The sequence below is a fragment of the Procambarus clarkii genome, chromosome 90 (assembly GCF_040958095.1).
Source record: "Procambarus clarkii isolate CNS0578487 chromosome 90, FALCON_Pclarkii_2.0, whole genome shotgun sequence".
Taxonomy (NCBI): domain Eukaryota; kingdom Metazoa; phylum Arthropoda; class Malacostraca; order Decapoda; family Cambaridae; genus Procambarus; species Procambarus clarkii.
The window spans coordinates 15,661,567-15,687,839 of record NC_091239.1 but is presented as its reverse complement, the minus strand read 5'-3'; the positions used below and the strand labels follow the sequence as shown (position 1 = coordinate 15,687,839).

At 43.9% G+C, this 26,273-nt stretch overlaps 2 protein-coding genes across 16 annotated transcripts in view; one reads left to right on the top strand and one right to left on the bottom strand.

Annotated features, from left to right (window-relative positions):
• The window catches only part of LOC123746606 (serine/threonine-protein kinase TNNI3K), a 59,846-nt gene extending 40,651 nt beyond the window's left edge, over positions 1–19,195 (top strand). For all 3 annotated transcript variants that reach the window (XM_045728248.2, XM_069318380.1, XM_045728254.2), the window contains 2 exons: positions 12,727–12,888; positions 18,386–19,195. In XM_045728248.2, coding sequence (XP_045584204.2) covers positions 12,727–12,888; positions 18,386–18,450 — 227 coding nt within the window. In that variant the 3' untranslated portion in view covers positions 18,451–19,195. The remainder of the gene's footprint in view (positions 1–12,726; positions 12,889–18,385) is intronic.
• LOC123746605 (protein lin-54 homolog) overlaps positions 18,355–26,273 on the bottom strand; it is a 69,993-nt gene continuing 62,074 nt past the window's right edge. For all 13 annotated transcript variants that reach the window (XM_045728244.2, XM_069318381.1, XM_069318389.1 and 10 more), the window contains 2 exons: positions 25,218–25,396; positions 18,355–23,902 (listed from right to left, as the gene is read on the bottom strand). In XM_045728244.2, coding sequence (XP_045584200.1) covers positions 23,886–23,902; positions 25,218–25,396 — 196 coding nt within the window. In that variant the 3' untranslated portion in view covers positions 18,355–23,885. The remainder of the gene's footprint in view (positions 23,903–25,217; positions 25,397–26,273) is intronic.

Sequence of the window (26,273 nt, the reverse complement as noted above, 5' to 3'; positions counted from 1 at the left end):
GTTATTATTATACATTGATTTAAACTATTGTTGTCTGGGTTTTATACCAATGATGTTAATATGGATATTTCTATATGAATGTAATGGAGTTTACCATGGTCCATAAAACAATCCTGTTATTGTTTTGATTGCTTTCTGTACAAATTCGGTTATCGTCTCAAATATGTTACCATTCCAATGATGTAATCATGGTACAAAAAATCATAATAATATGTATACAGATGATGTTCGTATGCAGACGATGAGTCACAATTACGTGGCTGAAGATATAATGACCAAACACAAAAAAATGAAGGAATGACGACATTTTGGTCCGTCCTGGACCTGACTTGATAATGGTCCAGGATGGCCCATTGCCATTCCCTCATTTTATGATGTGTGGTTTGGTCATCAAAATGTTCATATGGTTGTACTGAAGTACTGTATAGGTCAGTACCAGGTCAAACAATCGTCATTTGAACATGAATGATAAAGGAACTACAAAAGGCCTACTGTTCATACAAGGCAGCTCCAATTTATATCCACCCTCTTTCATATATTTATGAAAGAGTTTGGGTAGATATTGGGCTAATAGGCCATCTGCATCCCTGGGAGTGCGGAGTCCCTTCGGCTGCCTAGAGCTATCGAACTGATATGCAATAGACAGTATTAGTCTAGGCATTAGTCAATGGAGTTCAGTCTACCGGGGCCCACGAGCCTGAACCTGGCCCCTCTCACAGAGGCGCAGGGAGCAATGGCCTCTGGAAAAAAAACCTGTGGTTGGGGGTATTCCTTGTCTGCCATCAACTAGTTAGGCACCCAGAAAAGTAGACATAACAAAACAAACCCCATTTGGTAAGAAAATTGCAACCGAAGACCAAACAGGGAAGCAGAACTCCAACTCTCAAGGAAACAAGCAAGTGTTACCTTGCCGCTGCGCTGCTTGTCAACACAGCCCTCCCCTTCCTGGGAGGGGGGGGAGAGGGGAGCCCAGACCCCGCGCCAGCCCCAGTTCATTGGCTGATGCAATCTGGGGCAATCGTCAACTCTGGCCTCGATTTCTTGGCAGTGTTTTGCCTTAGTGGTGTTTCCTGCTGTGTTGTGTGGTGGCCAGGAGTAACATCAGTGTACTGGGGCTGCTTGCGCTTAGGGCTGCCATCCCTAAGCACCCTGTAAGTACTACCCCTGGGTGCTAGGGTTCCCTTCCATGGTGCCTTCAGGACTCCACTTCCCTTGGGGGTCTTGCTGCTTGGCATTTACCCCACCCTTGGGGCCAGCTGGGGTTTTGTGGGGGTTTGTTTGGGCTTGAGTAGTAAGTGGTATTGTTGCTGGTTGGGGTGCAAGGTGCTGCGTAGCTTGCCTACCTATGCAGCGGCTATGTTCCTGTTCCTTCTGGAGACGTTGTACTTTTGCGACGTTTTTCTTTTATTTTTATTTTCTTTGCCCGGAAGGGTCTGCCTTGTTTGGCTATTGGTTCACTTACGATATTTTGGTGGCCCTAGTCTAGGCCCCTGTGATTGTAAATGTCGCAGGGATTATATTGTTTTAGTTCATCCCCCTTTGTTAGCTCTTGGGTTTAACCGGCTTTGCAGCACCTTGCCTGGGCTTCCCGTAGCAGTCAACCTACGGGCCCTGGAAAAACCCCGTCGGGGCTCAGCGGACAAATGGATGCGTCATCAGAGTTCCAGCTCGCCTTGTGTGAGTTTGAAGGTTGTTCTGGGCCCTTCTTTCAGGGTGACAGTCACCTGTTTTGCCTCCATCATGCTGCCTGTTGGGTCAACGACACCTTTGACCTGGAGTCTTGCGAGACGTGTTCTCTGCTCGTGCTCCAATTTGCCCATTCTGTAAACATTGAGGTTTGGGTACAGGTGGCATCCTCATTGCATGCTTGATTTAGAATGCTACAATGTGCTACGTTGGTTGCCTGCTCAGATGCCCCGATGCTGCCCCATTTTGGTTATAGAGACCCAGACTTTGGGGACGTTAGTCGCTTCGACTCTGGTTCAGTCCATGCTCCCCACTCCTTCCCCAGTTGTTATTGTTCTCCCTGCTCCGAAGCATCTGAGGGTTTCGGAGTTGGGGCGAGGTTTAGTTGGTGATGAGGCTCAGGCGGCTTCAGGGGCTGCCCCATTCGAGTTGAGGATGGAGGCATTCAAGCCTGTTCCTCCTGCCGAGGCTTCTGGGGTAGAGGGCGTGGAGGACAGCTCTGCCCCGGGTCCTGGTTTGGAAGGAGTTGACCTGGGGGGCTTGGGCCCCCATTGATCCCACTTAGGTTTTGGTGCCCGCTTTGCAGGACTTGTTATTGCAGGGGAGGGGTTTTCTTACCCCCCCTTCCCTGTTGGAGTATGATATGGAGTCGGCTCCTCCCTGGTTTCAGTCTCGGGGTTCCTTTGTGTTCCTTGGCTCCTTCCTTCTGAAGGTTTTCTGCCTCTGTGATGGATCTGTCCTCGTTTGAGTTTAGTTCTTCTTCCTCGTATTGGGTGTATTACGAGGTCCCGGAGTCTTCTTGGCTGGCAGACAGCCCATTCTTTTCGCAGGGGGGGCGTGGCATGAGTTTTGTTGGACCCCGCATGCTCGAATGGCGGGAGGCTGCTACCATTCTGCAGGTTTATCCAAGTGACAAGTTTGAGCGCCTTAATGCGTGCTTGTTCGCTCCTGTGCTTCCTCGAGATATTGGCCTGGTACAGCTGCACGTGCAGGTTCCCACCCTTTTGGCATCTTTGGTAGCTGAGGACTTGCGTGCTCGAGGGCATATGGCTTCGGTCTTGTGCTTCTTTTTCCCTCTCAAGCTGTCTTCATACCGGCTTGAGGAGGATGTGGAGGTATTGATTGTTGGGCCGGGGTCTGGTGCGCTGGCCACTGCGACTCGGGAGTCGACTGCACTGTTGAAGTTGTTTGTGCCGATTCTCAAGGAGGCGGTGTCTCTGTTCTTTGCTTCTTGCCTCGTGTGCCAGCAGGCTCTGCTCACTCTCTCCTTAGAATCCGCTTGGGCTCTTGCTCTCAGGTTTTCATCGCCTTTTGTCCGTTGCTGTTTGCAGAGACTGCATTGTCTAGTTGTCTTCCTACATCAGACTTGTTGGTTCTCCGGGGTGGCCGTTCTCGGCCTCCCGGAAGGGTTGTGCCAGGGCTTGGGATTCCTCCGGTCAGGGTGGGCCATTGGTGCCAGTTTCTGAGCTGGCATTGTCTGGTTGGCGTGATGTTTGCTCTGCTCATCAGCCGGCTTCTCGCAAGGGGCGTCGGCCCTTTTGCAGGTCGCTCCATTGACGGGGCGATGGGGAGGAGACTCGCTCTGTTTGCTCACACCTGGTCCCACGATTCCTGAACGTTTTGGGTCATCTTCTCCTGCCTGTTGTGGTGTTGGGCGGCTCCTCCTCCTTCGGGAGGTTTCGGGTTGGCACGGCAGGCTTCATCTCCTGCGCTCCATTGAGTCATCTTGGAATGGGTGCACTGGGGCATGGTCGAAACAACCCCTTCCCTCAGGTTAATGTCCTGCCCGTTTCCAGTGCCGAAACAGGACTGCGTGGATCTATGATTCATTTTGGACTTGTCCCGTCTGGACCCCTGGATTCCTTGCCATTCCTTTCGGATGACCACTCTGTCTCAGGAGCCGGCTGCTTGAATGGTGTGTCTGGACCTCCGGGACCCGTATTGGCACATTCCCATTCTTCTGTGGTTCAGGAACTGGTTAGATTTCGTGGTGGGGCAGTAAATTTACCATTTTGGTTGCCTTCCTTTTTGGCTTGAATCTGACACCTCGCATATTCATGCATCATACCTGGGTCGTGGTGACCCGTCTGCGTCTGCTAGGGGGGTTCAGGTTCTGGCCTACCTCGACAACTGGTTGGTGTGGGCTCCCAGCCGGTCTGCTTGTGTGCTCACCAGGGGTATTCTTCTTTTCCAACTCACCGGGTTCAAGTTCCTGGTGAACTGGTGGAAGTTCCATCTGGTTTTGTCAGAGATTTGGACCTGGCTGGGCCTTTTTGTGGTGGATTCTTGGTTTGCTACCTTGTCTCTTCCTCCGGAAGTGTTGTTGAGGCTGTGGTCTCATCTTCAGGTGTTTCTGGTGACCCGGGGTTCCTGGGGTCACTCTGCAGTTGCGCGAGCAGTGGTGTGAGTCGGCATGCTAGTTTACCCACCGGGTCGGGTTTGGCTTCAGCGTCTGTTCTGGTTCCACTTGTATGGTGATCAGGTGGCTTCGTTGATGGTGTCCCACCTGTGAGCTTCGTCTCGGCGACAGTATGAAGTTTCTTGGGATCTTTTTGCCATTTTTTGTCTTTTTGTAGGTTGTCTTTTATTTCTGATTGGGTTGTCTTGTTCTTTCTCTCTTGGTTTTTTCAGGACTGTCGCCTCGTATCGAGCAGTACTGGCGGAGCCGCTTCAGCTTGTGTTTGGGGTGGATGTCACTTCCGCCCCGTTTTGTAGGCTCTCTCATGTTTTGTTTCACCTCCTGCCTGCTTATGCGCCATCTGAGCCTTCCTGATCCTTGGACAGGGTCCTCTCTTTTCTCTCTTTTTCGGTTTGTGGTGGCCCCTTCAGTTCAAGATTGTTTTTCCAAGGCTCTGTTTCTGTTGGCATTGGCCTCTGGGAGTTGAGTTGGCGAGCTTCATGCTCTCCTCAAGTGCAGGGGTTTTTGCTCATTTGATCCTGGTACTGTAGTCAGTTTGTTCGATTGCCGCTGTCGCCTTCTTTTCTGGCGAAGAACAAGACAGCGGCTTTCCAGAGGGTCCCTTGGGCCATTGTAGCTTGGTTGGTCGAGCCGGGGGCGCATCATGTGTTGTGTCCAGTTGCGGCTCTTCGCTGTTATTTGCACGCCTTAGCTTTGGTGGGCGGGACGCGCTTTGGGTTGATCTGGTTTCCCTCATTCCCTGTTCCAGCGCTCGGGTCTTCCAGGTCGTCCACAGGATTGTTAAGTCTGGCTAGCCTATGGTCTATCCTCATGCCCATGACGTTTGTAAGTTTGCTGCGTTAACTGCCGTCTTTGGCAACATGTCTTGGGCTGACATTCAGGCACGGGGATTTTGGAGATCGAACAGGGTTCTGGCCGCCCGTTATTTGGTCGACATTCCTGGTCCTGCTCGTTCATGTGTGGCTTTGTGTTGCAGATTGCAGCCAGATGTCTCAATTTCAAGTTGAGGAGCATGTAGTGGCTGCCTTCCGGGTAAGTCCCTCTTTTACTTATTTTGGGTTATGTAGCTCCAGCGAGCCGAAGGAGCTCCCACAGAAAACCAGCATTGAATGTGATGAAACACCATTTTTTGGGTGGGGCCCAAAGGCTCCTTGACACCCCCCCTCCCTTCCTCTGGTCGGCGATTTCGTTTTGCTTTTGATGCTCAGCCTTCGAACTGGGGTGTGAGTAGCCAGCACAGGGAGTTCGGGGCTTCCCCCTCAACCCTCCCGGGAAGGGAAGAACTGTGCAGACAAGCAGCACGGTGGCAGTGTATGACGTTTGCTTGTTTCCTTAAGAGTTGGAGGGGTTTTGCCTCCTTGTTTGGTCTTTAGTTGGAATTTTCTTACTAAGTGGGGTTTGTTTTGTTATGCCTACCTTTCTGGGTGCCTAACCCCGGTCAATGGTAGGCAAGGAATACTCCCAACCACAGGGAAGTTTCTGTGGTTTCTGTGTCTTACTTCTGAGTTTAGGCTCCTCAGGTACTCCCATTGCCATATCTCGTATGGTTCCACCCAGGACACCATTAACTGCCAGCCTCTATGGATTTAACTTCCCACCATGTCAGGAGACTTCAAATGACCTTGCAACATAATTGGGTCAGAGAGCAGTGAAGAGTATCTCAATTTTGAGTATAGTACCTTGGTGGTGACTAGGAACTGTCTTAGTCCCAGGCTTTGATGTTGGACTCTTGGTAACCTGAACTTAGGAGACTGAATGGTGTCTATCATGTGTGGTTCTGTGCCGGTTATTCCCATTAGATTAATATTGTGGTCAAAGTCACTTGCTCACGAGTGCTCGCTCACTCTTTGGAATCTGCTTGGGCCCTGGTTCATTATTTTATTTTTTGAGCATGGGGGGAACCCCCTCGGTTGTGTCCTTGGCCTGTGTCTGGGTCCATCCAGGACACTGTCTGCACACATCAGGCTCTAATCTAGCTTTTAGCATCACAGCAGCTCTCTCCTCCTCTTTGCTTCATCTGTCAGCACGACCAAATCTGCAGCTGTTTCAGAGTCGGTGACTTTAAAAACAACTGAAGACACGCACGAGCCTGGGGGCCTGGGGGCCTGGTGTATAGCGCGCAGGACTCGTAATTCTGTGGCGCGGGTTCGATTCCCACACCAGGCAGAAACAAATGGGCAAAGTTTCTTTCACCCTGAATGCCCCTGTTACCTAGCAGTAAATAGGTACCTGGGAGTTAGTCAGCTGTCACGGGCTGCTTCCTGGGGTGTGTGTGTGTGTGTGTGTGTGGTATGGAAAAAAAAAGTTAGCAAGTTAGTTAGCAAGTAGTTAGCAAACAGTTGATTGACAGTTGAGAGGCGGGCCGAAAGAGCAAAGCTCAACCCCCCGCAAACACAACTAGGTGAATACGAGCTCATCCCACAATTGCCGTCAAATATCATTCATGGTTGTGCTCATCTCTTCATCCAATATTCTGATAATACCCTTAATAACATGTAACACTCTTAAGGGTCTAGAAGAGGAGATTTATCTGGGCCATCTGTAACGTGACAATGGGCATCATTGATTAGTAATGCTTATAGCTGATATTGTACCCTTATCCATGGGCTGGAGTAATGAGGGGTGTTGCCTGGCATGAACACAACTTTAATACTAGAATAAAGAGCTGGCAAGAATTAGCAGTTTAAAAAGTAAGGTTCTTATGGCAGTAGCTCATCTCATTGCACAAATTTTTTTTAAAGCATTCATCAAAGAATACTTTTGTCATCTAGGCCTTGTTGTTTGCTTTACACTGCACTGGGAGGAGATTATGGCTAAGATTTCTATAAGAGTCTTGCTTCTAGATTGGTAAACCAACGGAAACTTGCACTAAAAAAAATCCCACTTGGTATCCCTGCAGAGAAGAATAGTTCCTTATCTTTTGCTGCCTTATAACCTTGTGTACTTTTCTTTTAATTGTAAATATACATTCTCTTGAATTTCCAATTTAATTCAGTTTAATGACAGTAAAACACTTTGGAATGTAGCTGCTTGCTTCAGTAACAACCTTCAGCTTCTTAGTGTTGGCTACATGGTTGTGGCTGCCATATCAGGTCTTGCAGCCTCTGTAACAATCTAACATTATGAAGCTGTTCACTTCATAAAATTGTAAAACCAACCCTTGCTATCCTTGAAAGTGTCATCTGTTGATCCTTTCTGTGGAGAGCCCCTACGCCTCCCGGGGCTTATCAGACTGATATGTATGTATTAGACTGTGGCATCAGTCAATTCGATGGAGTTCTAGGCCTACTGGGGACCATGAGCCAGAACCTGGCCCCCTCAGAGAGGCACGAGGAGCAGTGGTCTATAGAAACTCCCTTGTGGTTGAAAGCATTCTATGTCTGCCATCAACCGGGTCAGGCACCCAGAAAGGTAGGCATTCCAAAACAAACTACAGCTGGTTAAAATTTGAGATCAAAGGTCAAAATTAGCAAGCAGATTTTCCCAAACTGAAAACAAGTAAGATGTCACCATCACCTCCGTGCTGTTGTCTGCGCAGCTTCCCTCTCCCTGGGAGGAGGAAGAGGGGGAAGCTGCGCAGGGAATATGACATTCCCTGCATAGCGGGAATGTCATATTTTAAAGCCGTGCAGCATGGTGGTTAAATATGCCATGCGCACCATGGGACATGTTACTCAGGGCGTATATATACGCCATGCGCAGTTTAAGGGTTAATGAGCCGGCTATGTGTGTCGTTGCTTACTCCTTTTTTCATTTTTGGCTTCTTTTCCCGTGCATTGGGCTGTTTCTTCAGTGAATCGCCCGGGATACATCCTGTTGGGCTACTTTTCTTTCGTGTCCTGCGCATGCGCTGTGGGAGTTTTTGGTTCGAACGGTGTGCACCAGTGCTGGGGTTCTCCATCCATTTTCTCTCGAGTGCTTTGGCTCTCGCTCGTCTCATTCTCCAGTCCGTGCCCCGTTGCTCCTGGAGATGTTCTCGGGTGCCGCTATGGGGAGGACGCCGGGTTTTTCCTGTGTTTTAGGTAGGGACGCCTCTGTCGCCTCTCCCCTCATCTTCTGCATGGGCGGCTCTGGCCTCCTTCCGCGGGTGGTGCTCCCGGTTCTCGGCTGTGGGTGCACGATACCCTGGCCGTCTTGGGCGGCACCGGCCTTGTGACATTGTCTTGACCCTTCAGTGTCACTGTTCTGCAGGTGAGTTTATGCGGTCTGGCGTCTCTTTCGTCCATGTGCTGGTTCGTTTTTGGGGGTACGAATGGGAGTACATGCGTACATGAGAACATACTAATAGGGGTGCCTGCAGCAGGCCTATTGGCTCATACGTGACAGCTCTTGTTCCTAACCTCCCGATTTGGACATCAGCCCGCAGGTGACTGCAGGTGGCCTCTCGCCCCATACGGGGCGGCTCCTGACTGTGCCCATCCAGTCCCTCTCCTATGCATGTCCACCCATGCGGGCTTGAGGAGTAGAAGAACTCCCAGAACCCCATCAAGCAGGTATCGTGCTTGTGTTCGGGGCCCCACCTCCACCGTGTTCCTCGGTGCGTAAGTGGTGGTGCCTGTTGTGTGGTACATGTTCCTGTGTCAAGGGTGTTTTGTGGTGACGTTTTGCTACGGTTTTGATACTGCGGTTGTGTGTTGGAGTGCGCTTGTGGCGTTTTGTTCAGCCCTTCCATGCTTCTTCCTGGGGCCTTCTTTGTTTGGGTTCTTTGTTCCCATGCTTTCTGGGTCACTCATTCCTTGCCGGTCTTGCTGTACCTGGCTTAGCTTTTCCATGTACATTCAAATTGAAATTCAGATATTTATTCAGGTAATGTACATACTTACAAGGTGTGATACAAACATTGATGGAACATTGGATTCTCTGTTCCCCCCTAGTTCTGCTTGTTGGGGTTGAGCTTTGGCTCTTGGTCCCACCTCTCCGCTGTTGGTCGCTTAGTGTGCGGGTTCCTGGGCCTGCTGGGCTCTCTCGTATCTATGTTTGACCCTGTCTGGAGTCAGACTCGACCATTCTCTGCCTTCGCCACAAGACATTACTTCCGGTTGCATGTTGCATATTGCCTGTTGCGTGTGGTGCATGTTGCTGGTGCGCGTGTGCATTGGTAACGTGTGCCATGGTGACATGTGGTACTTGTTACTGTGTCGGGATGTTGTGGGGTGACATTTTACTGTAGTTTTGTGTCTGGGGTTGCGCTTTGGCTCTTTCGTCCTGCCTCTCCCCCTGTCACTTCCCTGACATCTCCTGGGGCTCTGTCAGGTCTGCACTTGCAGCTGTGTGTGGGGTCCGCCTCCACCACTTCCCTTCCTCGTGCATCTCCTACGCGCTGTTGTGTGTTTTGTTTGTGCCTTTTGGCCTTCCTGTTGCCAGGTTTAGGTTCCTGTTTTCCTGGCTTGCCCTGCCTGTGGGCTTTTTCAGGGTCTCGCGGTGTTCCTTCTGTGGGGTCTCGCGTCAGACCCGTAGTTTCCGATCTCCTGGCAAGCTCGCTCACGTTGGGGGGTTTTCTGTTCGACAGATGTTCCATCTCCTTCTTTGCCGGCTTGGGATTCCGGCTCTGCTTCCTCGGTGGTCGCGCCCGAGATCTTCCCGCAGCTCTGCCTCTTCCTAGGCTTGGATGAACCTTGACAGGGCTGGTTGGGTTCTGACTCAAGTCTTTCACCTTTGGTAGGTGGTCAGGTGGCTTCGTTGTTTGTGTCCCACCTGCGTGCTTTTCTTGGCGACAGTATAGGGTATTTTGGCGGTCCTTCCTTTTCCTTCTGTCCCTTCTTAGGTGGCTGCGTTTGTTGGTGTCAGCTTCGTTTTTCTGGTGGGGGTTGGGGGCCGTTGACTTGCCGCATACTGTCGCCTCATTTGTGCGGCGCTGGCGGAACCTCTTCGTCTTGTTTTCAGTCTTGGTTTTACGTCTGCGCCGTTCATAAACTGTCTCATGTGTTGTTTCACCTCCAGCCTGTTCTTGCGCCACTTGGGCCGTCCTGGTCTCTGGACGGTGTGCTCTTTATTCTCCTCGGTTGGTGGTGGCCCCTTCAGTTCAGGTTTGTTTTGACGGCTCTTTTTTTCCTGTTGGCGTTTGCCTCTAGGGCTTGGGTCGCTGAGCTTCTTGCTCTCCTCCGGCACAGGAGTTTCTGCTCCTTCGGTCATGGCGTTTGGTTTGTTCAGTTGCAGCCATCTCCCTCTTTTCTGGCACGGGATGAGGCTGCTGCGTTCCGGGGGGTCCTTGGTTTGTTGGTGCTTGGTTGGTATTTGCTTCTGGACGATGTGCTCTTTATTCTCCTCGGTTGGTGGTGGCCCCTTCAGTTCAGGTTTGTTTTGACGGCTCTTTTTTCCTGTTGTCGCTGAGCTTCTTGCTCTCCTCCGGCGCAGGAGTTTCTGCTCCTTCGGTCATGGCGTTTGGTTTGCTCAGTTGCAGCCATCTCCCTCTTTTCTGGCACGGGATGAGGCTGCTGCGTTCCGGAGGGGTCCTTGGTTTGTTGGTGCTTGGTTGGTCGCGCCGGAGGTAATTACCTAAGTGTAGTTACAGGATGAGAGCTACGCTCGTGGTGTCCCGTCTTCCCAGCACTCTTTGTCATATAACGCTTTGAAACTACTGACGGTCTTGGCCTCCACCACCTTCTCACCTAACTTGTTTTAACCATCTACCACTCTGTTTGCGAAAGTGAATTTTCTTATATTTCTTCGGCATCTGTGTTTAGCTAGTTTATATCTATGACCTCTTGTTCTTAAAGTTCCAGGTCTCAGGAAATCTTCCCTATCAATTTTATCAATTCCGGTTACTATTTTGTATGTAGTGATCATGTCGCCTCCTTTTCTTGTCTTCTAGTTTTGGCATATTTAATGCCTCTAACCTCTCCTCGTAGCTCTTGCCCTTCAGTTCTGGGAGCCACTTAGTAGCATGTCTAAGTGTCTGTGCGTCTTGTTTTGTGTTCAGTTGCGGCTCTCCACTGTTATTTGTGCACCGCAGCTTCTGTGTCATGGGTGCGCTTTGGGTTGATCCGGTTCCGTTCTTCCCTGTTCTCAGGTTAAGGTGTCCCGGGTCGTCCGTCATGTTATTGCAGCTACCCAGCCTGTGTTCTTTGCCCGTGCCCGTGGGGTTCGTGGATTCGCTGCTCTAGCTTTCGTCTTGGCGGCGTGTCCTTGCTGACTTCGGGCACAGGGCTTTTTGGCGGTCGTACAGGGGCCTGGCTGCTCGTTGTCTCGTGTCGTTCCCGGGCCCCCCGTTTGGGCCCGGGAAGCAGGGCCGGAACTTGACCGGGTTCGGGCCCGGTCAAGCAGGGCCTGTGTCGCCTTGGGTTAGCGGTTGCAGCCAGTTGTCTCGCTTTCCGTTGAGGGGTGCGTAGTGATCGCCTCCCGGATCCGTCCCTTTGACCTTCCTCTGTGGGTAGTTAGCTCCGGGGAGCCGACGGGGCTCCCCCCAGAAAACCAGCGTTGAATGTAATGAAATGCCATTTTCTGGGTGTGACCCGGAGGCTCCCTGGCAACCCTCCCTCCCTCCAGTCTGCGGTTTTTCGCATGTTTTGACATCCAGCCTCAGAACTGATGGGTGGATAGCCGGCGTGAGAGGTCTGGGGCTACCCCCTTCCCCCTCCCGGGGAGGGGGGAGCTGTGTAGACAGCGGCGCGGTGACGTGTGATGTCATACTTGTTTGCTTGTTTTCTGTTGGGGAGTTCTATCCACTAGTTCGGCTTTAGGTAGCAATTTTCACCAGAATAGGGGTTTGTTTTGGGATGCTTAGCTTTCTGGATGTTTGACCCGGTCGATGGCAGATATAGAATGCTTCCAACCACACGGGGGTTTCTATAGGTCATTGCTCCCCTTGCCTCTCTAAGGGAGGTAGGCCCCAGTAGGCCTAAAAACTCCATACACATGACTGGTGCCAAAGTCTGGCATTAGCATATCAGCCTGGGATAGCTCTGGGGAACATCCGGGTCTCACCCAGAAAATGGCGTTTCATTACATTCAATGCTGGTTTTTTGCTTACCAAATTGCTTGTTTATATCAGTTCTTATCATCTGTTCTTATCACTATTTTATTTATTTTTACCTTATAATTTTACATATTATAATATATAAGTGCAGTAACAATAATACTTTTGTTAATCTTAGAATTTTGTTAATGCTTGTTTATTTTTAGTCAGGTAGGAATATTTACCAAAAAAAATCTTTAAATACAGTATACACTAGTATATTCTTAACAATGTACATTATTTTTGTTTGTAATGCATCTGATACTACTGTATTAGAAAGTTTTTTTATATACGTACAATGTGTGAAATGTCCTGAATAAACCCAGTACGAACACAGACAAATGATGCCACCCAATTATGCAGTGTTTTCAGACCACTTAATATGGATGTGAGGGCATTACAGTGTGTGGGTAAGACTGATATAATTATAAAGTTGAGAGATACAAGATCATTCCCATGTTCAGGGGAGATTTAGGGTATCGTATGTAGGTCTACCTCGTCATAATTACCAGAGACTAACCTGCTTCTTAAGGTCAAACATCAAGATATTAGTTCTCAGTTGGGGAGAAATAATAGACCAAATATATACAAATATATTTTGCTTTCAGTTTACTGTAATTGCAAATGTTAATGTATATACCAGTATATATATATTTTTTCTTTATAGGCCACGTCACAGCACTTCGAACTCGATGGGAACAAGAAGCAAGTAGAGGTCAGACAGCATTCAAGTCATCACATCCCACAATTGAGGAGCTAAGAAGCCGTGTGAATAACAATGGCTATGTTGAAGGAAATACTTACCAATATCGAATTGCCCCAGTTTTCAGTAAACATCGAAAATTTATGTTACAGACTTACTAACACTAGCCTTGGAGTGTAGGGTACATATATAGTACTGTATTTATTAATTTATTTTGCTTTTGGAAGGTATCTCTCGATGTGGGAGAGCTTGGTTATTAAGGTATCCAAGTTGCACTTTCTCTTGGTGGCATAAAAGGGGAAGGGAGTATAGTACCGTGATATTTTAAGGTACTGTACTTTTGCTGTAGTTTTATCCAAATTTTTTTTGTCAATTCTAGTAATTTATTTTTGTGTATTATGGTACAGTATTTGTTATTTTAAACTTGGATGGTAATAGAGGGAAGTATACAGAGAACATATACAGCACGCATAGACGCGATAAAGCACCTAAATTATTGGGATCGTCTCAAAGCTCTCCAAATGTACTCACTAGAAAGGAGACGAGAGAGATGTCAAATAATATACACGTGGAAAATACTGGACAGCTAGGTCCCAAATCTACACAGTAAAATAGCAACATACTGGAGTGAACGATATGGAAGAAAATGCAGAATAGAACCAGTGAAGAGCAGAGGTGCCATAGACACAATCAGGGAACACTATAAACATCAGAGGTCCATGGTTGTTCAACGTCCTCCTAGCGAGCATAAGAAATATTGCCGGACAACCGTGGACATCTTCAAGAGAAAACTAGACTGTTTTTCTAAAAAACGTGCCGGACCAACTGTGGTGGGTATGCGGGCCTGTGGGCCGCTCCAAGCAACAGCCTGGTGGACCAAACTAACAAGTCAAGCCTGGCCTTAGGCTAGGCTTGGGGAGTGGAACAACTCCCAGAACCCCATCAAGCAGGTATCAAGCAGGGTGTAAGACAGGAATATGTAATGTCTGCCTGGTTCGTTGTAATAATGTACGTATATACGTATTACAGTTCAGTTAAGAAGGTAAAGTCAATGCTGCCTTAAACAGAAGTGAATTGTAGTGCAATTTTTTGTCAGGAGTGAAGAATTGTAAAATGTTATGAATGAGTTTGATAGTGTGTACAAGTGAAGAAAGTTGATAGTGTAAGTAAAAGTCAGCTTATGGTGTTAAAGAGAAGGTAAGAGCATACCTCCAGATTTTGGGTGCTCTTTTTTACTACCTGAGACAGATCTGGGACCATCTTGCGATAATTTACTAACAGACTGTTGCTTTGAAGCAGCCCACAGGCCCACATATCCATTACAACCTGGTTGGTCTGGCACTTCTTGCTGGAACCTGTCTAATTGCTTTCTTTGAGTAGTCCACCTTTCTTCTGGCAATATTTCTAATACTTACTGGGAGAATATTGAACAGCTGTGGACCTCTGATGTTTATATGGTGCTCTAATTGTGCCTATGGCAAGACAGTAATTAGAACTGTAGGATAAAAAAGGGGAGAGAGTATTGTTAAGTGGGAGGTGATCATTGTAATTCCATTTTTTTGTGTGTGTGTGTGTGTGTGTTATGGGGAGTCAAAAAGGGCATGTGAAACATTATACTACAGTACTACCACTCCTGACATGAAATTTCATACAAGAGTATGATGAAGAAATGCACGAGTGAAGGGGGTGAGGGAATGAAATGTGGAGTAGATGAAACTGTGGACGAGACGTTTGGAGGGAACTATGTAAATATGTTCATCGCAGAACTAGAGAATGTGAGATGTAGGCAAGAGATGAAGGTGGGGACGTGAAGGATAAATAGGAGGCAGATGCTAATCAGATATGAGAAAGGAAGGGAAGTGTGTGAGCACATGAAAGAACATGGGATGAACGTGTAGGGTAGGGAAGTCAGGTGAGGACAGGGTAAGACGGAGGTGGAATCCGGAGGTTTATGTATTGGACGCAATCACATTGGTCTAATTAGATGCGCCAGTTGGACAGCATGAGGAAGACCTGGGAGGGGGGTGAGGATGCTTTGCAGAAATGCAAGATGGATTTGGTTTGTCAGGCAAAATGGCAGGACACTTGGACGTAGGGACAGCTGAGGATTGCTTCCTCATAGTGCCAGGGGCCAGGGTTTGTGGCAAGTCAGCCCGGGGAGTGATTGGGGAAAAGCACACCATGATGTTTTAAAGGGCATTTTCCAGCATCAGTTGAAACGTCTCAGAGACAGCAAAGGTAGCACAGGAGGGCGGATGTCAAGCATAGTAGATGCAGAGGAGAAAAGGCAGCTCCTATTTATAACCACCCAATCCCACTCATATACATGTCCAACCCACGTTTCAAACAATCAAGGGACCCCACCTCCATCACGTTACGCAGTAATTGGTTCAACAACCCTGTTGCCGAACCAGTATTTACCCAGATCTTTCTTCCTAAATCTAATCTTATCCAATTTTTACCCATTGTTTTGTGTTCTGTCTTCTGGTGATACTTTTAATACCCTATTAATATCCACTTTGTTATGTCCATTCATCCACTTGTAAACATCTATCATGTCACCCCTAACTCTTCGCCTTTCCAGTGAATGCAATTTAAGCTTTGTTAATCTTTCTTCATATGACATGTTTCTAATTTTGTGGGATTAACTTTGTCATCCTATGCTGGACACGTTCAAGTAAATTTATATCCATTCTATAGTACGGCGACCAAAACTGAACTGCATAATCTAAATGAGGCCTAACCAGAGCAAGATATAGCTGAAGAACAACACCAGGTGTCTTGTTACTAACACTTTCATTAATAAATCCCAGTGTCCTATTTGCCTTATTACAAACATTTATGCATTAATTTTTTGGTTTTAAATTCTTAATAATCATAATAATAATCCCAGATCCCTTTCGCAATCTCGACTCCATCATCTAGCTCGTATCTTGTAACTTATCATTATTACCTATTCTCAAAACCTTACATTAGTCAGCATTAAACTGCATCTGCCAATCTTTTGACCATTTCAAAATCTTATTTAGATCGTCTTGAAGTAATAGTGAGTCGTTTTCCATATTTATTTCCCCTCTGATTTTTGTATCAGCAAATTTGCAAATATTGCTGCTCAAACCTGAATCTAAATCATTTACATATATTATAAATAACAGAGGTCCCAGAACAGAGCCTTGAGGCACTCCACTTACAACATTTTCCCACTCTGACTTAACCCCATTTATACTACAGTAACTCTTTCCTTCCTACAGTAACTCTCCACCTGTTACCCCCACTCATTCACATTCCATTCTCCCACTTTCATCCAAACCCTGCTCTCAGGTATCTAAAACTTGCTACTATTTCCAATATCTATCTCCTTATTTATTTTTTATCCTACACTTCAAATCATTATCACACAAAAGTATCAACAAAACCCATACCATTCCAGTCCCTTCTCAAACACCGTTCTACCTACAGTTATCTTGACATTTCTTCTCTTGCACACACTTATTAAATTCATTCACAATCTTCCGCAATTCCATTGCGTCATCTGCACAGACATGTCAGCAGCAAAGATACCACGATCCACTCCAGCTTTGGGTATTGTTTAGTGCTCCTGCCTAAACAATCAGTATATGAATTGTTTTGTTTCCCTATGGTAAGTGACAAAGCCTGTTAGGCCTATCTCAGCCCCCCCCCCCCCTTTCATCGACAACTCTCGACCTTCTCTGAGATGCAGTCCATAAAAGCCGTTAACTCTGGGGTACCCATTTACTGCTAGGTGAATATTAGGATCAGGTGAAAGAAAAGTTGCTCAAACGTCTGTCATGTTGTGGGAATTGAACCTGGGATCTCTCGACTAGGAAGAGACTGACCACTGCACTATACAAAATATTAAATAGCTCAGGTGACATTATGCAAACCTGCCTCACACACACACATTATCCCATTTCCCACTTTCATGGGGCAGTTGTTGTCAGTCAGAAAAAAGTCAATAATAGAGTACAATGTTCATAGATATTAATTAATATTAAAAAATCACTTACAATGAATAGTTATGTTCATCAACACAATTTGTACCACTTCCAACCATTTTTTTTTCCACTATAGTAGTTTTACTTTAGTTGATATTAACATTCATAGTCCTCTAGCACACCTAAATAAGTGTATAAAGCCGTGTTTCACCGTTTAAAACATTTATTATATCTGTTCTCGTCAAATTTTACTCTAATTAATCACATTAGGTCTTACCCAGCCCTACATTACTATCAAACCAGTCACTCATTACCCCATTGACATGTACATGACATACACATGTACTGTTACTGTACCTACATTGTAGCATTTCAGTATTTGTCAAAATTGTGTGTTTCTTCTAATGATTATAGTTTTCTTACCAGTGTTGCTTTCAATAAAAAGGTGTATTCTTTCCATATTTTTGTTTTACTTTTAGTTAATCATAGAAATTAGACTAAAAGATCAGCTGTAGTTTATTAGCTGTATATTATTAGCAGCTGTAGTAAATAGACTAAAAGATCAGCCACGATGCACTATCGAAGTGCATCGATATATTTTAAGAAAGACGTGACGAGACTACGGGTGAAGTGGAAATGGCAATAGCGAATATTGTTACGGTCCTTCCTTCTTGTGGCCGAATAATCTACAAGTGTTCTCACCCCCCTCATGGCCAATGGCTTTGTGCCTCAAGTACTTCAGTGACCTAAAGTGCATTTGAGCAGCTTGTGAAACCCCCCCTCTTTTATGGTTTAATATTTTGGCCGATATAGCAGTCGACAGACTAAAATACTGTACACCCTAGAACATGATCGGCAACCCAAATTCATGTACTGTACCTAGAAAAACATTCCCATCCACAGTTGGACCTCAAAGTCTCTCGACAAGTTGTTGAATTTTTCTGCTTGATCAGTTTCAAGTTTGTTCCTCAGTCAAGGATCTGATGCTCGAGGCTGTTTTTCTTCTTGCCTTTGCTGTGGGAAATCAGGTAAAATGATATTAATGCTGTTCTCCACCATTTTGTCATCTCCATTGATCGGCAGGACACTTTCATGCAGTCCTACCTTAACTACCGATTTTGCACTAAAAAAAAAAAAAAGTGTCATTCGACGAGATCCAATTTTCTCTATCTGTGTATTATCATCTACCCAGTTGCAGTCTTGCTCTGGTATCCTCAGGTTTCCCGTTGAAACCTGAGTGAATCCCTGTACAGAATGGTACAGGGATTCACGAATGATGTTCTAATCTTGACTTTTCTACCAGCTGTACAGAGTGGAGGGAAGTTTGAAAAGGTCAATGTGCCAGTGAAATCCAACTGTTCTAACTACATGTTCATAAGACCAGCAGGATCTAGGGAAGCAACAATGTCATAATCAGAAGGAAACTTTTCATATATTGTACACTCAAAGCTTGATTTCTTTGAAACCTTTGGACATGACTGATACACAATTATGGATGTCTTGAACGAGACGCAGATCAGATTTGTATCCTCCTGCAGTCAGGAATTCACCTGTGCACAATATATGTTTTCTTGGATTTATACAAGAAATATCCGTAAATTTAACATTCTTTCAATTTCACAAATGAAACAACTGATATATTTACCTCATGTTTAATCTACTTTCAGGCACAAAGAATGAAAATGAAACCGGCCAAAGCTCGGCAAACTTCTACTCTCTCCCCCATAAATAAATAATAATAATAATCTAAAACTTTGCATAATAGTGCATAACTCTTGGCCAAGCTTCACAGATTATAAGATAAAATGTTGTACTTTATAATTATAATTTTTTTTTTGTTTAAGAAATATATACTGTATATATTTCTTTGAGTTTAAAATATTTAGAACTTGAGATACAGAAATAAACTTTTCTTGAACCAAATTCCAAAGAGTTTGTGGCATTACCATCATATACACATTATGTCTGATAACTTTCCATGTGGAAATTGTATAAAATATCTTACACGGGTGATTAATTTTGTTGCTATTTATAAATAAGCCTTAAATACTTACTTTTTAGATTATATTACAATTTTGCTGATATTCAAAACAGGGTTGTTAACAACAAAATGAATATGTAGCTTATTGTACATTAACATGGAGCAGTTAACAAAAATTGAATGCAGGGATGAAATAGAGACCTTATTAGCAATACAAAATGTGAAATGACTAGAAAAACCATATCTTGCAGTGTAACCAAATATGATTAATTCTGTTTCAATTGACAATGAATCCCTTAAAAAAAATTGCACGCAAGATATTTTTGCTAATCGTGTCACAAATGCAATTGTAGGGAATAAAATTAAATGAGAAATAATAAACCTCTGAAAGATATATAAAAACAGAACTATCATTATTCATGAAATGTATAAAGTAAATCAATCTAATCTGAATAAAATGTATAAATGCATAAAATAAATCTTCTAGATATGCTATCATTTGAGTTTGCAACTTCCATGCTATAAAACATATACCAAAGGGTGTACTACAGTATACCCTCCCTTCAGTTTACACTGGTCTCAACCACAGCTGAGGATTAAAGTCAACTTGGGGGCTGGTCATTGAGGTACTGTGGTGGCCATAATACACCTCCCATGGTTGACAGGCCTGTAGCGCAACACCAACTCCACACAGAATGAGGCCAACAGAGTGGCCTTTGTACCATTTATATCAAAACACAACCTTGGATTTAAAGCCTTGTATCAACAAAGCACAGCCTTGTCTCAAGTGCCATCATATAATCAATATTTATGACATTTATAGTCCAATCTGGCATTAAATAACAAAGAGAAGTAATTAATGTTGTCCCCCACAAAGAACATTTCAAATAACCTGAAGTCACTTGGGTTACCTCTTTATGATAGCAAATAACCCGAAGTCACTCGGGTTACCTCTTTATGATAGCAAATAACCCGAAGTCACTCGGGTTACCTCTTTATGATAGCAAATAACCCAAAGTCACTCGGGTTACCTCTTTATGATAGCAAATAACCCGAAGTCACTCGGGTTACCTCTTTATGATAGCAAATAACCTGAAGTCACTCGAGTTACCACTTTATGATAGCAAATAACCCGAAATCACTCGGGTTACCTCTTTATAACAGCAAATCGTGTGTTCAAAATGTTACTCAAGCTTCAACATTTCTCTTCAAAATATATTACTGTAACAATTATATATATATAATATAGCATGTATAGTGTATGTGTATATGTTTATTTTTTATACACATTTCTGAATTATCAGGGCATGAGGCCTACTACATACCTTTTACATTATAATATAGACCACTACAGTGCACTGCAGTACATTACAGTACAGTATACTACAGTACACTGTATACATTATAGTACAGTAAATGTAAGGTATTAACTTTGATACATAGAAAATATCATTATACATTTTTTAATCAATTGTAAATTTAAATGTCATTGTTGTCGAATGCATTATAATTTTAAATAAACAAATTTTTCTAAGAAAATGAATATAATGAAATGTGTCTTGAGTATTGCATCACAAACGGATGTCTCTGGACTGTTGTTGTTAAGACAAACCTCACAAAAGGATAAAACAAAAAAAATATAAAAGGTTCTAATCAGTCTCCAAAGATTAGTTGGTCTTTTGGAATTTTAATTATATTTCACATTCATTTTACTGATGTTGTTACAAAAACAATAATTACTACAGAGCTAAACTATAGTTCCATGTGGTAAAAAAAATTTTCTCCCCTAGTTACTCAATATATACAAGAATGCATGAGTTACTGCAGTAGAAATGAGTATTACGCGATGTGTGTGAGCTGTTACAATAGAGACAGGAATGGAAAAGTTATGGAGACGTAGAGTAAAATTTATATAAAAAAAAACAAAATAAAATATAAAAATTGAGGAGTGAAATGAGATGGGTTGAGCATTTTATATAAACGTAGACCAGTGAAGTGTGTGTGTGTATTTTCTTGTATTTTCTCATGAATATGAATGAATCTGGAAGCAAGAGTTAAGCCTAGAAGAAGGTGGAGGACATGGTGAGCCGGTTTGTGAAGAAGTAGAGCTCAAAACATTTAATGAACAATGTAGGGTTTAAGATGCTTATAGGGAAGGAGTGAATGTATGTGTGTGTCCAGTATGACCATTCACAAGTGCTGTATACCTGTCGATACATAGTGTGAGTGATATACTGAATGGACGAGTGATGTGTAATTTATTGTAGGAATAATGATAACGACGACACTCATTGTAACCATTAAATTCAAACCTAACGTACCTTAATCCCATGCCTTCGAACATATCACACAAATGGCCATGAGCTATCACATCCCCGTCCTCCTGTCATTCCTCCAGGTCACTCTCAATATATATTTTGCATTTTCAGTTGCTGCCCATTTGTGTAAACCTTCTCATGTCACCACTGTGCTACCTCTTTAATGTGTCCTACCTACCTTAATGTGTCCTAATCACACCCATGGGTGTGATTAGGGAGCCGGTCGGCCGAGCGGACAGTATGCTGGACTTGTGATCCTGTGGTCCCGGGTTCGATCCCGGGCGCCGGCGAGAAACAATGGGCAGAGTTTCTCTCAGTTTCTTTTGATGTCCCTGTTACCTAGCAGTAAAATAGGTACCTGGGTGTTAGTCAGCTGTCACGGGCTGCTTCCTGGGGGTGGAGGCCTGGTCGAGGACCGGGCCGCTGGGACACTAAAGCCCCGAAATCATCTCAAGATATCCTCAAGATATGGGCAAAATTCATACTTCTCAAGTATCTTGTATATATATAATGCCTAAACAAATTGATTACCATCAATGTAAACTTTCCTTCCCAATTTGAATGTTGCTTCTAAACTATTTTTTATTATTGAACAGTACAGTACTACAATACTGTACATCTATTTTATCATAGTAAACTGGGAATACAATTGTGTTAATTTCATGCTGCTAAATTGCAACCTTCTCATGTTTTTGCCTCCTGTGCCTTCTGACATGTCTCTCTATTCTGGATTACCGTCCCTGCTTCCTCATCACACCATTTTGAGCATTTAATTTTTACATCTGATACTTTCTACAAATGTTGCAACTTCTCAAAAACTTTACATTACCTGTACATTCATTTTTTTTTAAGCTTAAAATTGAGCCATTCCTGGTACTATTTTTGTTAATCTTACATTGGCAATTCTACTCTTATTTTTTTCTCCATTGTTTATTCTTACAATTGAACTGGTAATGGTGGTCTTACAGTCTACCATTAAATTCTTATTTTGTATCTTTCTTTCTTAACAAATCCACAAGGGCCGTGATGAGGGTTCGAACCTACATCCGAGAGGATCCCAGACGCACGTTAATCTACTGCTCATTTCATTTCATTGTTCATTTGATGCATCATGCTATTGTGATTTGTGTGTTTCTTTCTTCTATTTGCCAGTCATGTATAGCTATTTTGATGTCAAGCATTGTGTAACCTCTATCATGGGTCTGATAACACAGTGGTTTATACACTCTGCACACAATTGAGGGACCTGGGTGCAATCCCTAAGCAGGGAGCCAGTCGGCCGAGCGGACAGCACGCTGGACTTGTGATCCTGTGGTCCTGGGTTCGATCCCAGGCGCCGGCGAGAAACAATGGGCAGAGTTTCTTTCATCCTATGCCCCTGTTACCTAGCAGTAAAATAGGTACCTGGGTGTTAGTCAGCTGTCACGGGCTGCTTCCTGGGGGTGGAGACACTAAAAAGCCCCGAAATCATCTCAAGATAACCTCAAGGGCAGAAACAGTTGGGCATGTCTCCTTTTACCTGATGCCTCTGTTCATCTAGCAGTAAAATATGTACCCGGGAGTTAGGCAACTGTTGTGGGATGCATCCTGAGGAAGGTCAGTAGTTACCCAGGGGGGGGGGGGGGGGGGGACTTCGTTAAGCCCCTCGGCCGGCTTAGCGTACTGGCTTCTTGTCCTCAACAATTTAATCATAATTACTACACTTTGTGAGTTAATCTCTTAAATTTGCCTTAATTCAACTAAAATACATATTCAGCAGGTTTTGTTTACATGTATTTCATACTCCTAAATAACACTATATTTTTTTTTGTTTATGCCATGCATTTTGACACAAAGTGATGCGAGTACTCCTGCAGCTACACATGCGAGTACTCGTGCAACTATGCATGAGTACTCCTGCAGCTATACATGTGAGTACTCCTGCAGCTATACATGTGAGTACTCATGCAGCTATACATGTGAGTACTCCTGCAGCTATACATGTGAGTACTCCTGCAGCTATACATGTGAGTACTCCTGCAGCTATACATGTGAGTACTCCTGCAGCTATACATGTGAGTACTCCTGCAGCTATACATGTGAGTACTCCTGCAGCTATACATGTGAGTACTCGTGCAACTATACACGAGTACTCCTGTAGCAATACATGAGTACTCCTGCAGCTATACATGCAAGTACTCCTGCAGCTATACATGTGAGTACTCCTGCAACTATACATGAGTACTGCAGCTATACATGAGTACTCCTGCAGCTATACATGTGAGTACTCCTGCAGCTATACATGTGAGTACTCCTGCAGCTATACATGCGAGTACTCCTGCAGCCATACATGCAATGGCAATGACTGTGCATGTCTACGGTGGAAAGCCTTTTCAACACCACTTCATTTCAGTATTATCACACGTAGCCATAAATCTTTGCAACTTTCGTAAGTAGGAAGACTGAATAGTATGCAATTCTAATAAATTGCAAAACCATGCTATTTTGTCATAATGGTACGAGTTTCAACCTCAATTCTGCAATAACAATGGTAAAACCTTCTATATATACATTCTTATTAACAAAATAAATACAAAACAGGGTAATAACACTTTTATTCCTAATTTTTGGGAACAATTTCTTTAAAAGAAAAGATCAAGCAAATTGACTTGGAGGAACATGCATAGGTTTATACAAGTAAAATTTCAATTTATATACTTGACAGTTCATGGCCATATAAATGAACAGTGTCTATCTCTTGAGTGGCATACATGCCAAGCATATTTCTCCAGCCAAATGCAGACACTTGAAAATATATATTTTTTATGTGAATCTATATACATGACTTAAAACCTTAGTGTACAATATTACCATAAATCTCTCTTCGTGCTAAGTATCTCCCAATCCTGAAAAACATGAAAAGTTTGGTAAAAATATTAAAGCTTAGATTGTAGAAAATGAGTCACAATAATGTGGCTGAAGATATAATGACCAAACCACACACCAGATGATGAAGAAACGATGATGTTTTGGATCCGTCCTGGATCATTATCAAGTCATGTGTGATAATGACTACTTGATAATGGTCCAGGACGGACCGAAATGTCGTCGTTTCTTCATCTCCTGGTGTGTGTGGTTTGGTCATCAAAGCTTAGATTCTTTTGCAAAATACAGCATACAATTAAATTAAAGTATATCAACCATAGTCTAAATAAACCATGACTATTTCTCATTTCTTTGATACAAAAAATTAAATATTCTTAATACACAAATGCAGGTAACCCAAAATTTGTACTAAAATTCTCTTGCCTCATACATTAGATTATTCATTAAAAGGTTAAATTGCATTGAAATTTAAATACAAATACTACACTGGAATGGTATCTCATCCAAATGAAACCCAGTTGAACAGAAAATTGGAAAAAAACAGCATTGAATGTAATGTAACGCCATTTTCTGGGTGAGACCCGGAGCTTATCCAGACTGATATGGATATGTCAGACTTTGGCATCAGTCAGTGTGAATGGAGTTCTTAGGCCTACCGGGGACCACGAGCCAGAACCTGACACCCCTCAGAGGCATGAGGAGCAATGGCCTATAGAAACCCCCTTGTGGTTGGGAACATTTCTATGTTTGCCATCGCAACCCGTCCTCTTAAAAATAACGTCACTTTTGGCTCGTATGCGCGCTATGGTCAAATTTGGACGTAAGGCCTCCACCCCCAGGAAGCAGCCCGTGACAGCTGACTAACACCTAGGTACCTATTTTACTGCTAGGTAACAGGGGCATAGGGTGAAAGAAACTCTGCCCATTGTTTCTCGCCGGTGCCTGGGATCGAACCCAGGACCACAGGATCACAAGTCCAGCGTGCTGTCCGCTCGGCCGACCGGCTCCCTTTAATAATTAACTCCCAGTAATTACACTTATGTAATTACTATTCCATGGAAAGAATACCACAGCACGGAACCCCTCAAGTAGAAACATAAGAGTCAACTTAACTGGTAAAGGTCAAGGACAGACCAAAATGTCGTCACTTTTAATTCCTTCTGTGTGTGTGGGTTGGGTTATTTCTTACCCTTATTTACTGTTAAATACAAAAGCAGTATTATAAAACTAAATAAAAATAAAGAGAATATTCTAAAGCTCTATACTTACTGATTTGCCATTGAAATAGCACATTGAAAAATTATTAACAGAACCCTAAGGATTCAAAACACTAACCTCTAGACCGAGATGTATAGCTACCAATAATTTGCATTAGGCATCGGGAAAATTCTGCAATTACTGTATGCTCCAATTGGGCCTTAGACACCAGGGCACTCTCAGCTTTGTCGGCTTGGGCCAGGAGACACTGGCACGTTGCTTCCACAACTTCTTGGTTCATGCGACAGTAACCAGATCTGGGAGGAAAAAATAATCATCTAATAGGAAAACATGCTGGTATACACTCATATAAATAAAAATTCAAACCAAATAATTTACTGCCGAGTTAAATATACAGTAGTTAATAGAGATAAAAATCAGGGGCAAGATTCAGGAAGTAGTTATGCAAGTACTTACGAACGTGCACACCTTTCCTCAATCTTTGACGGTTTTCGTTACATTTATTAAACAGTTTACAAGCATGAAAACTTGCCAATCAACTGTTGTTATTGTTATAAACAGTCTCCTGGTGCTTCGGAGCTCATTAACTGTTTAATAATTGTAAACAAAGCTGCCAAAGATTGAGAAAAGATGTACAGGTTCGTAAGTGCTTGCGTAACTGCTTCATGAATCTGGCCCCAGGCTTGGAGTAAATATGAAAAATTTCTTTCTATATAGACAACAGTTTGCTCTCTAGATAAAGAAACCATTGTGCCGCAGACAGTATTCACCAACAGTCAAGCATAATGACATGCCAGCACCAATGCCACAGATTTTCTCAAGTGTTCCTAGCCATTTTAGGTACCAGGGAGGTAGTAGAGATAAACTCAGACCACCCAAGAATGTGTCAGAGGTACTTCCATAAAGACTCAAAGCCCTACAGAATCATCACTTGCTATCACATGATCACCATACAAAGCTTCAAAACAACTCATCACCTGCCAGGTCATACCAGCCATCTAGCAAGAGGTGGTAGCATCAGTGTCCATCCAAAATTTCCATACCCTGATCACATTCATTCAATATGCAAATACTAAATTATGTACTTAATTGCCGGAAATAACCGTGAATACAGAAATATTGCCAGAACAACCGTGGACATCTTTAAGAGAAAACTGGATAATTTTCTCCAAG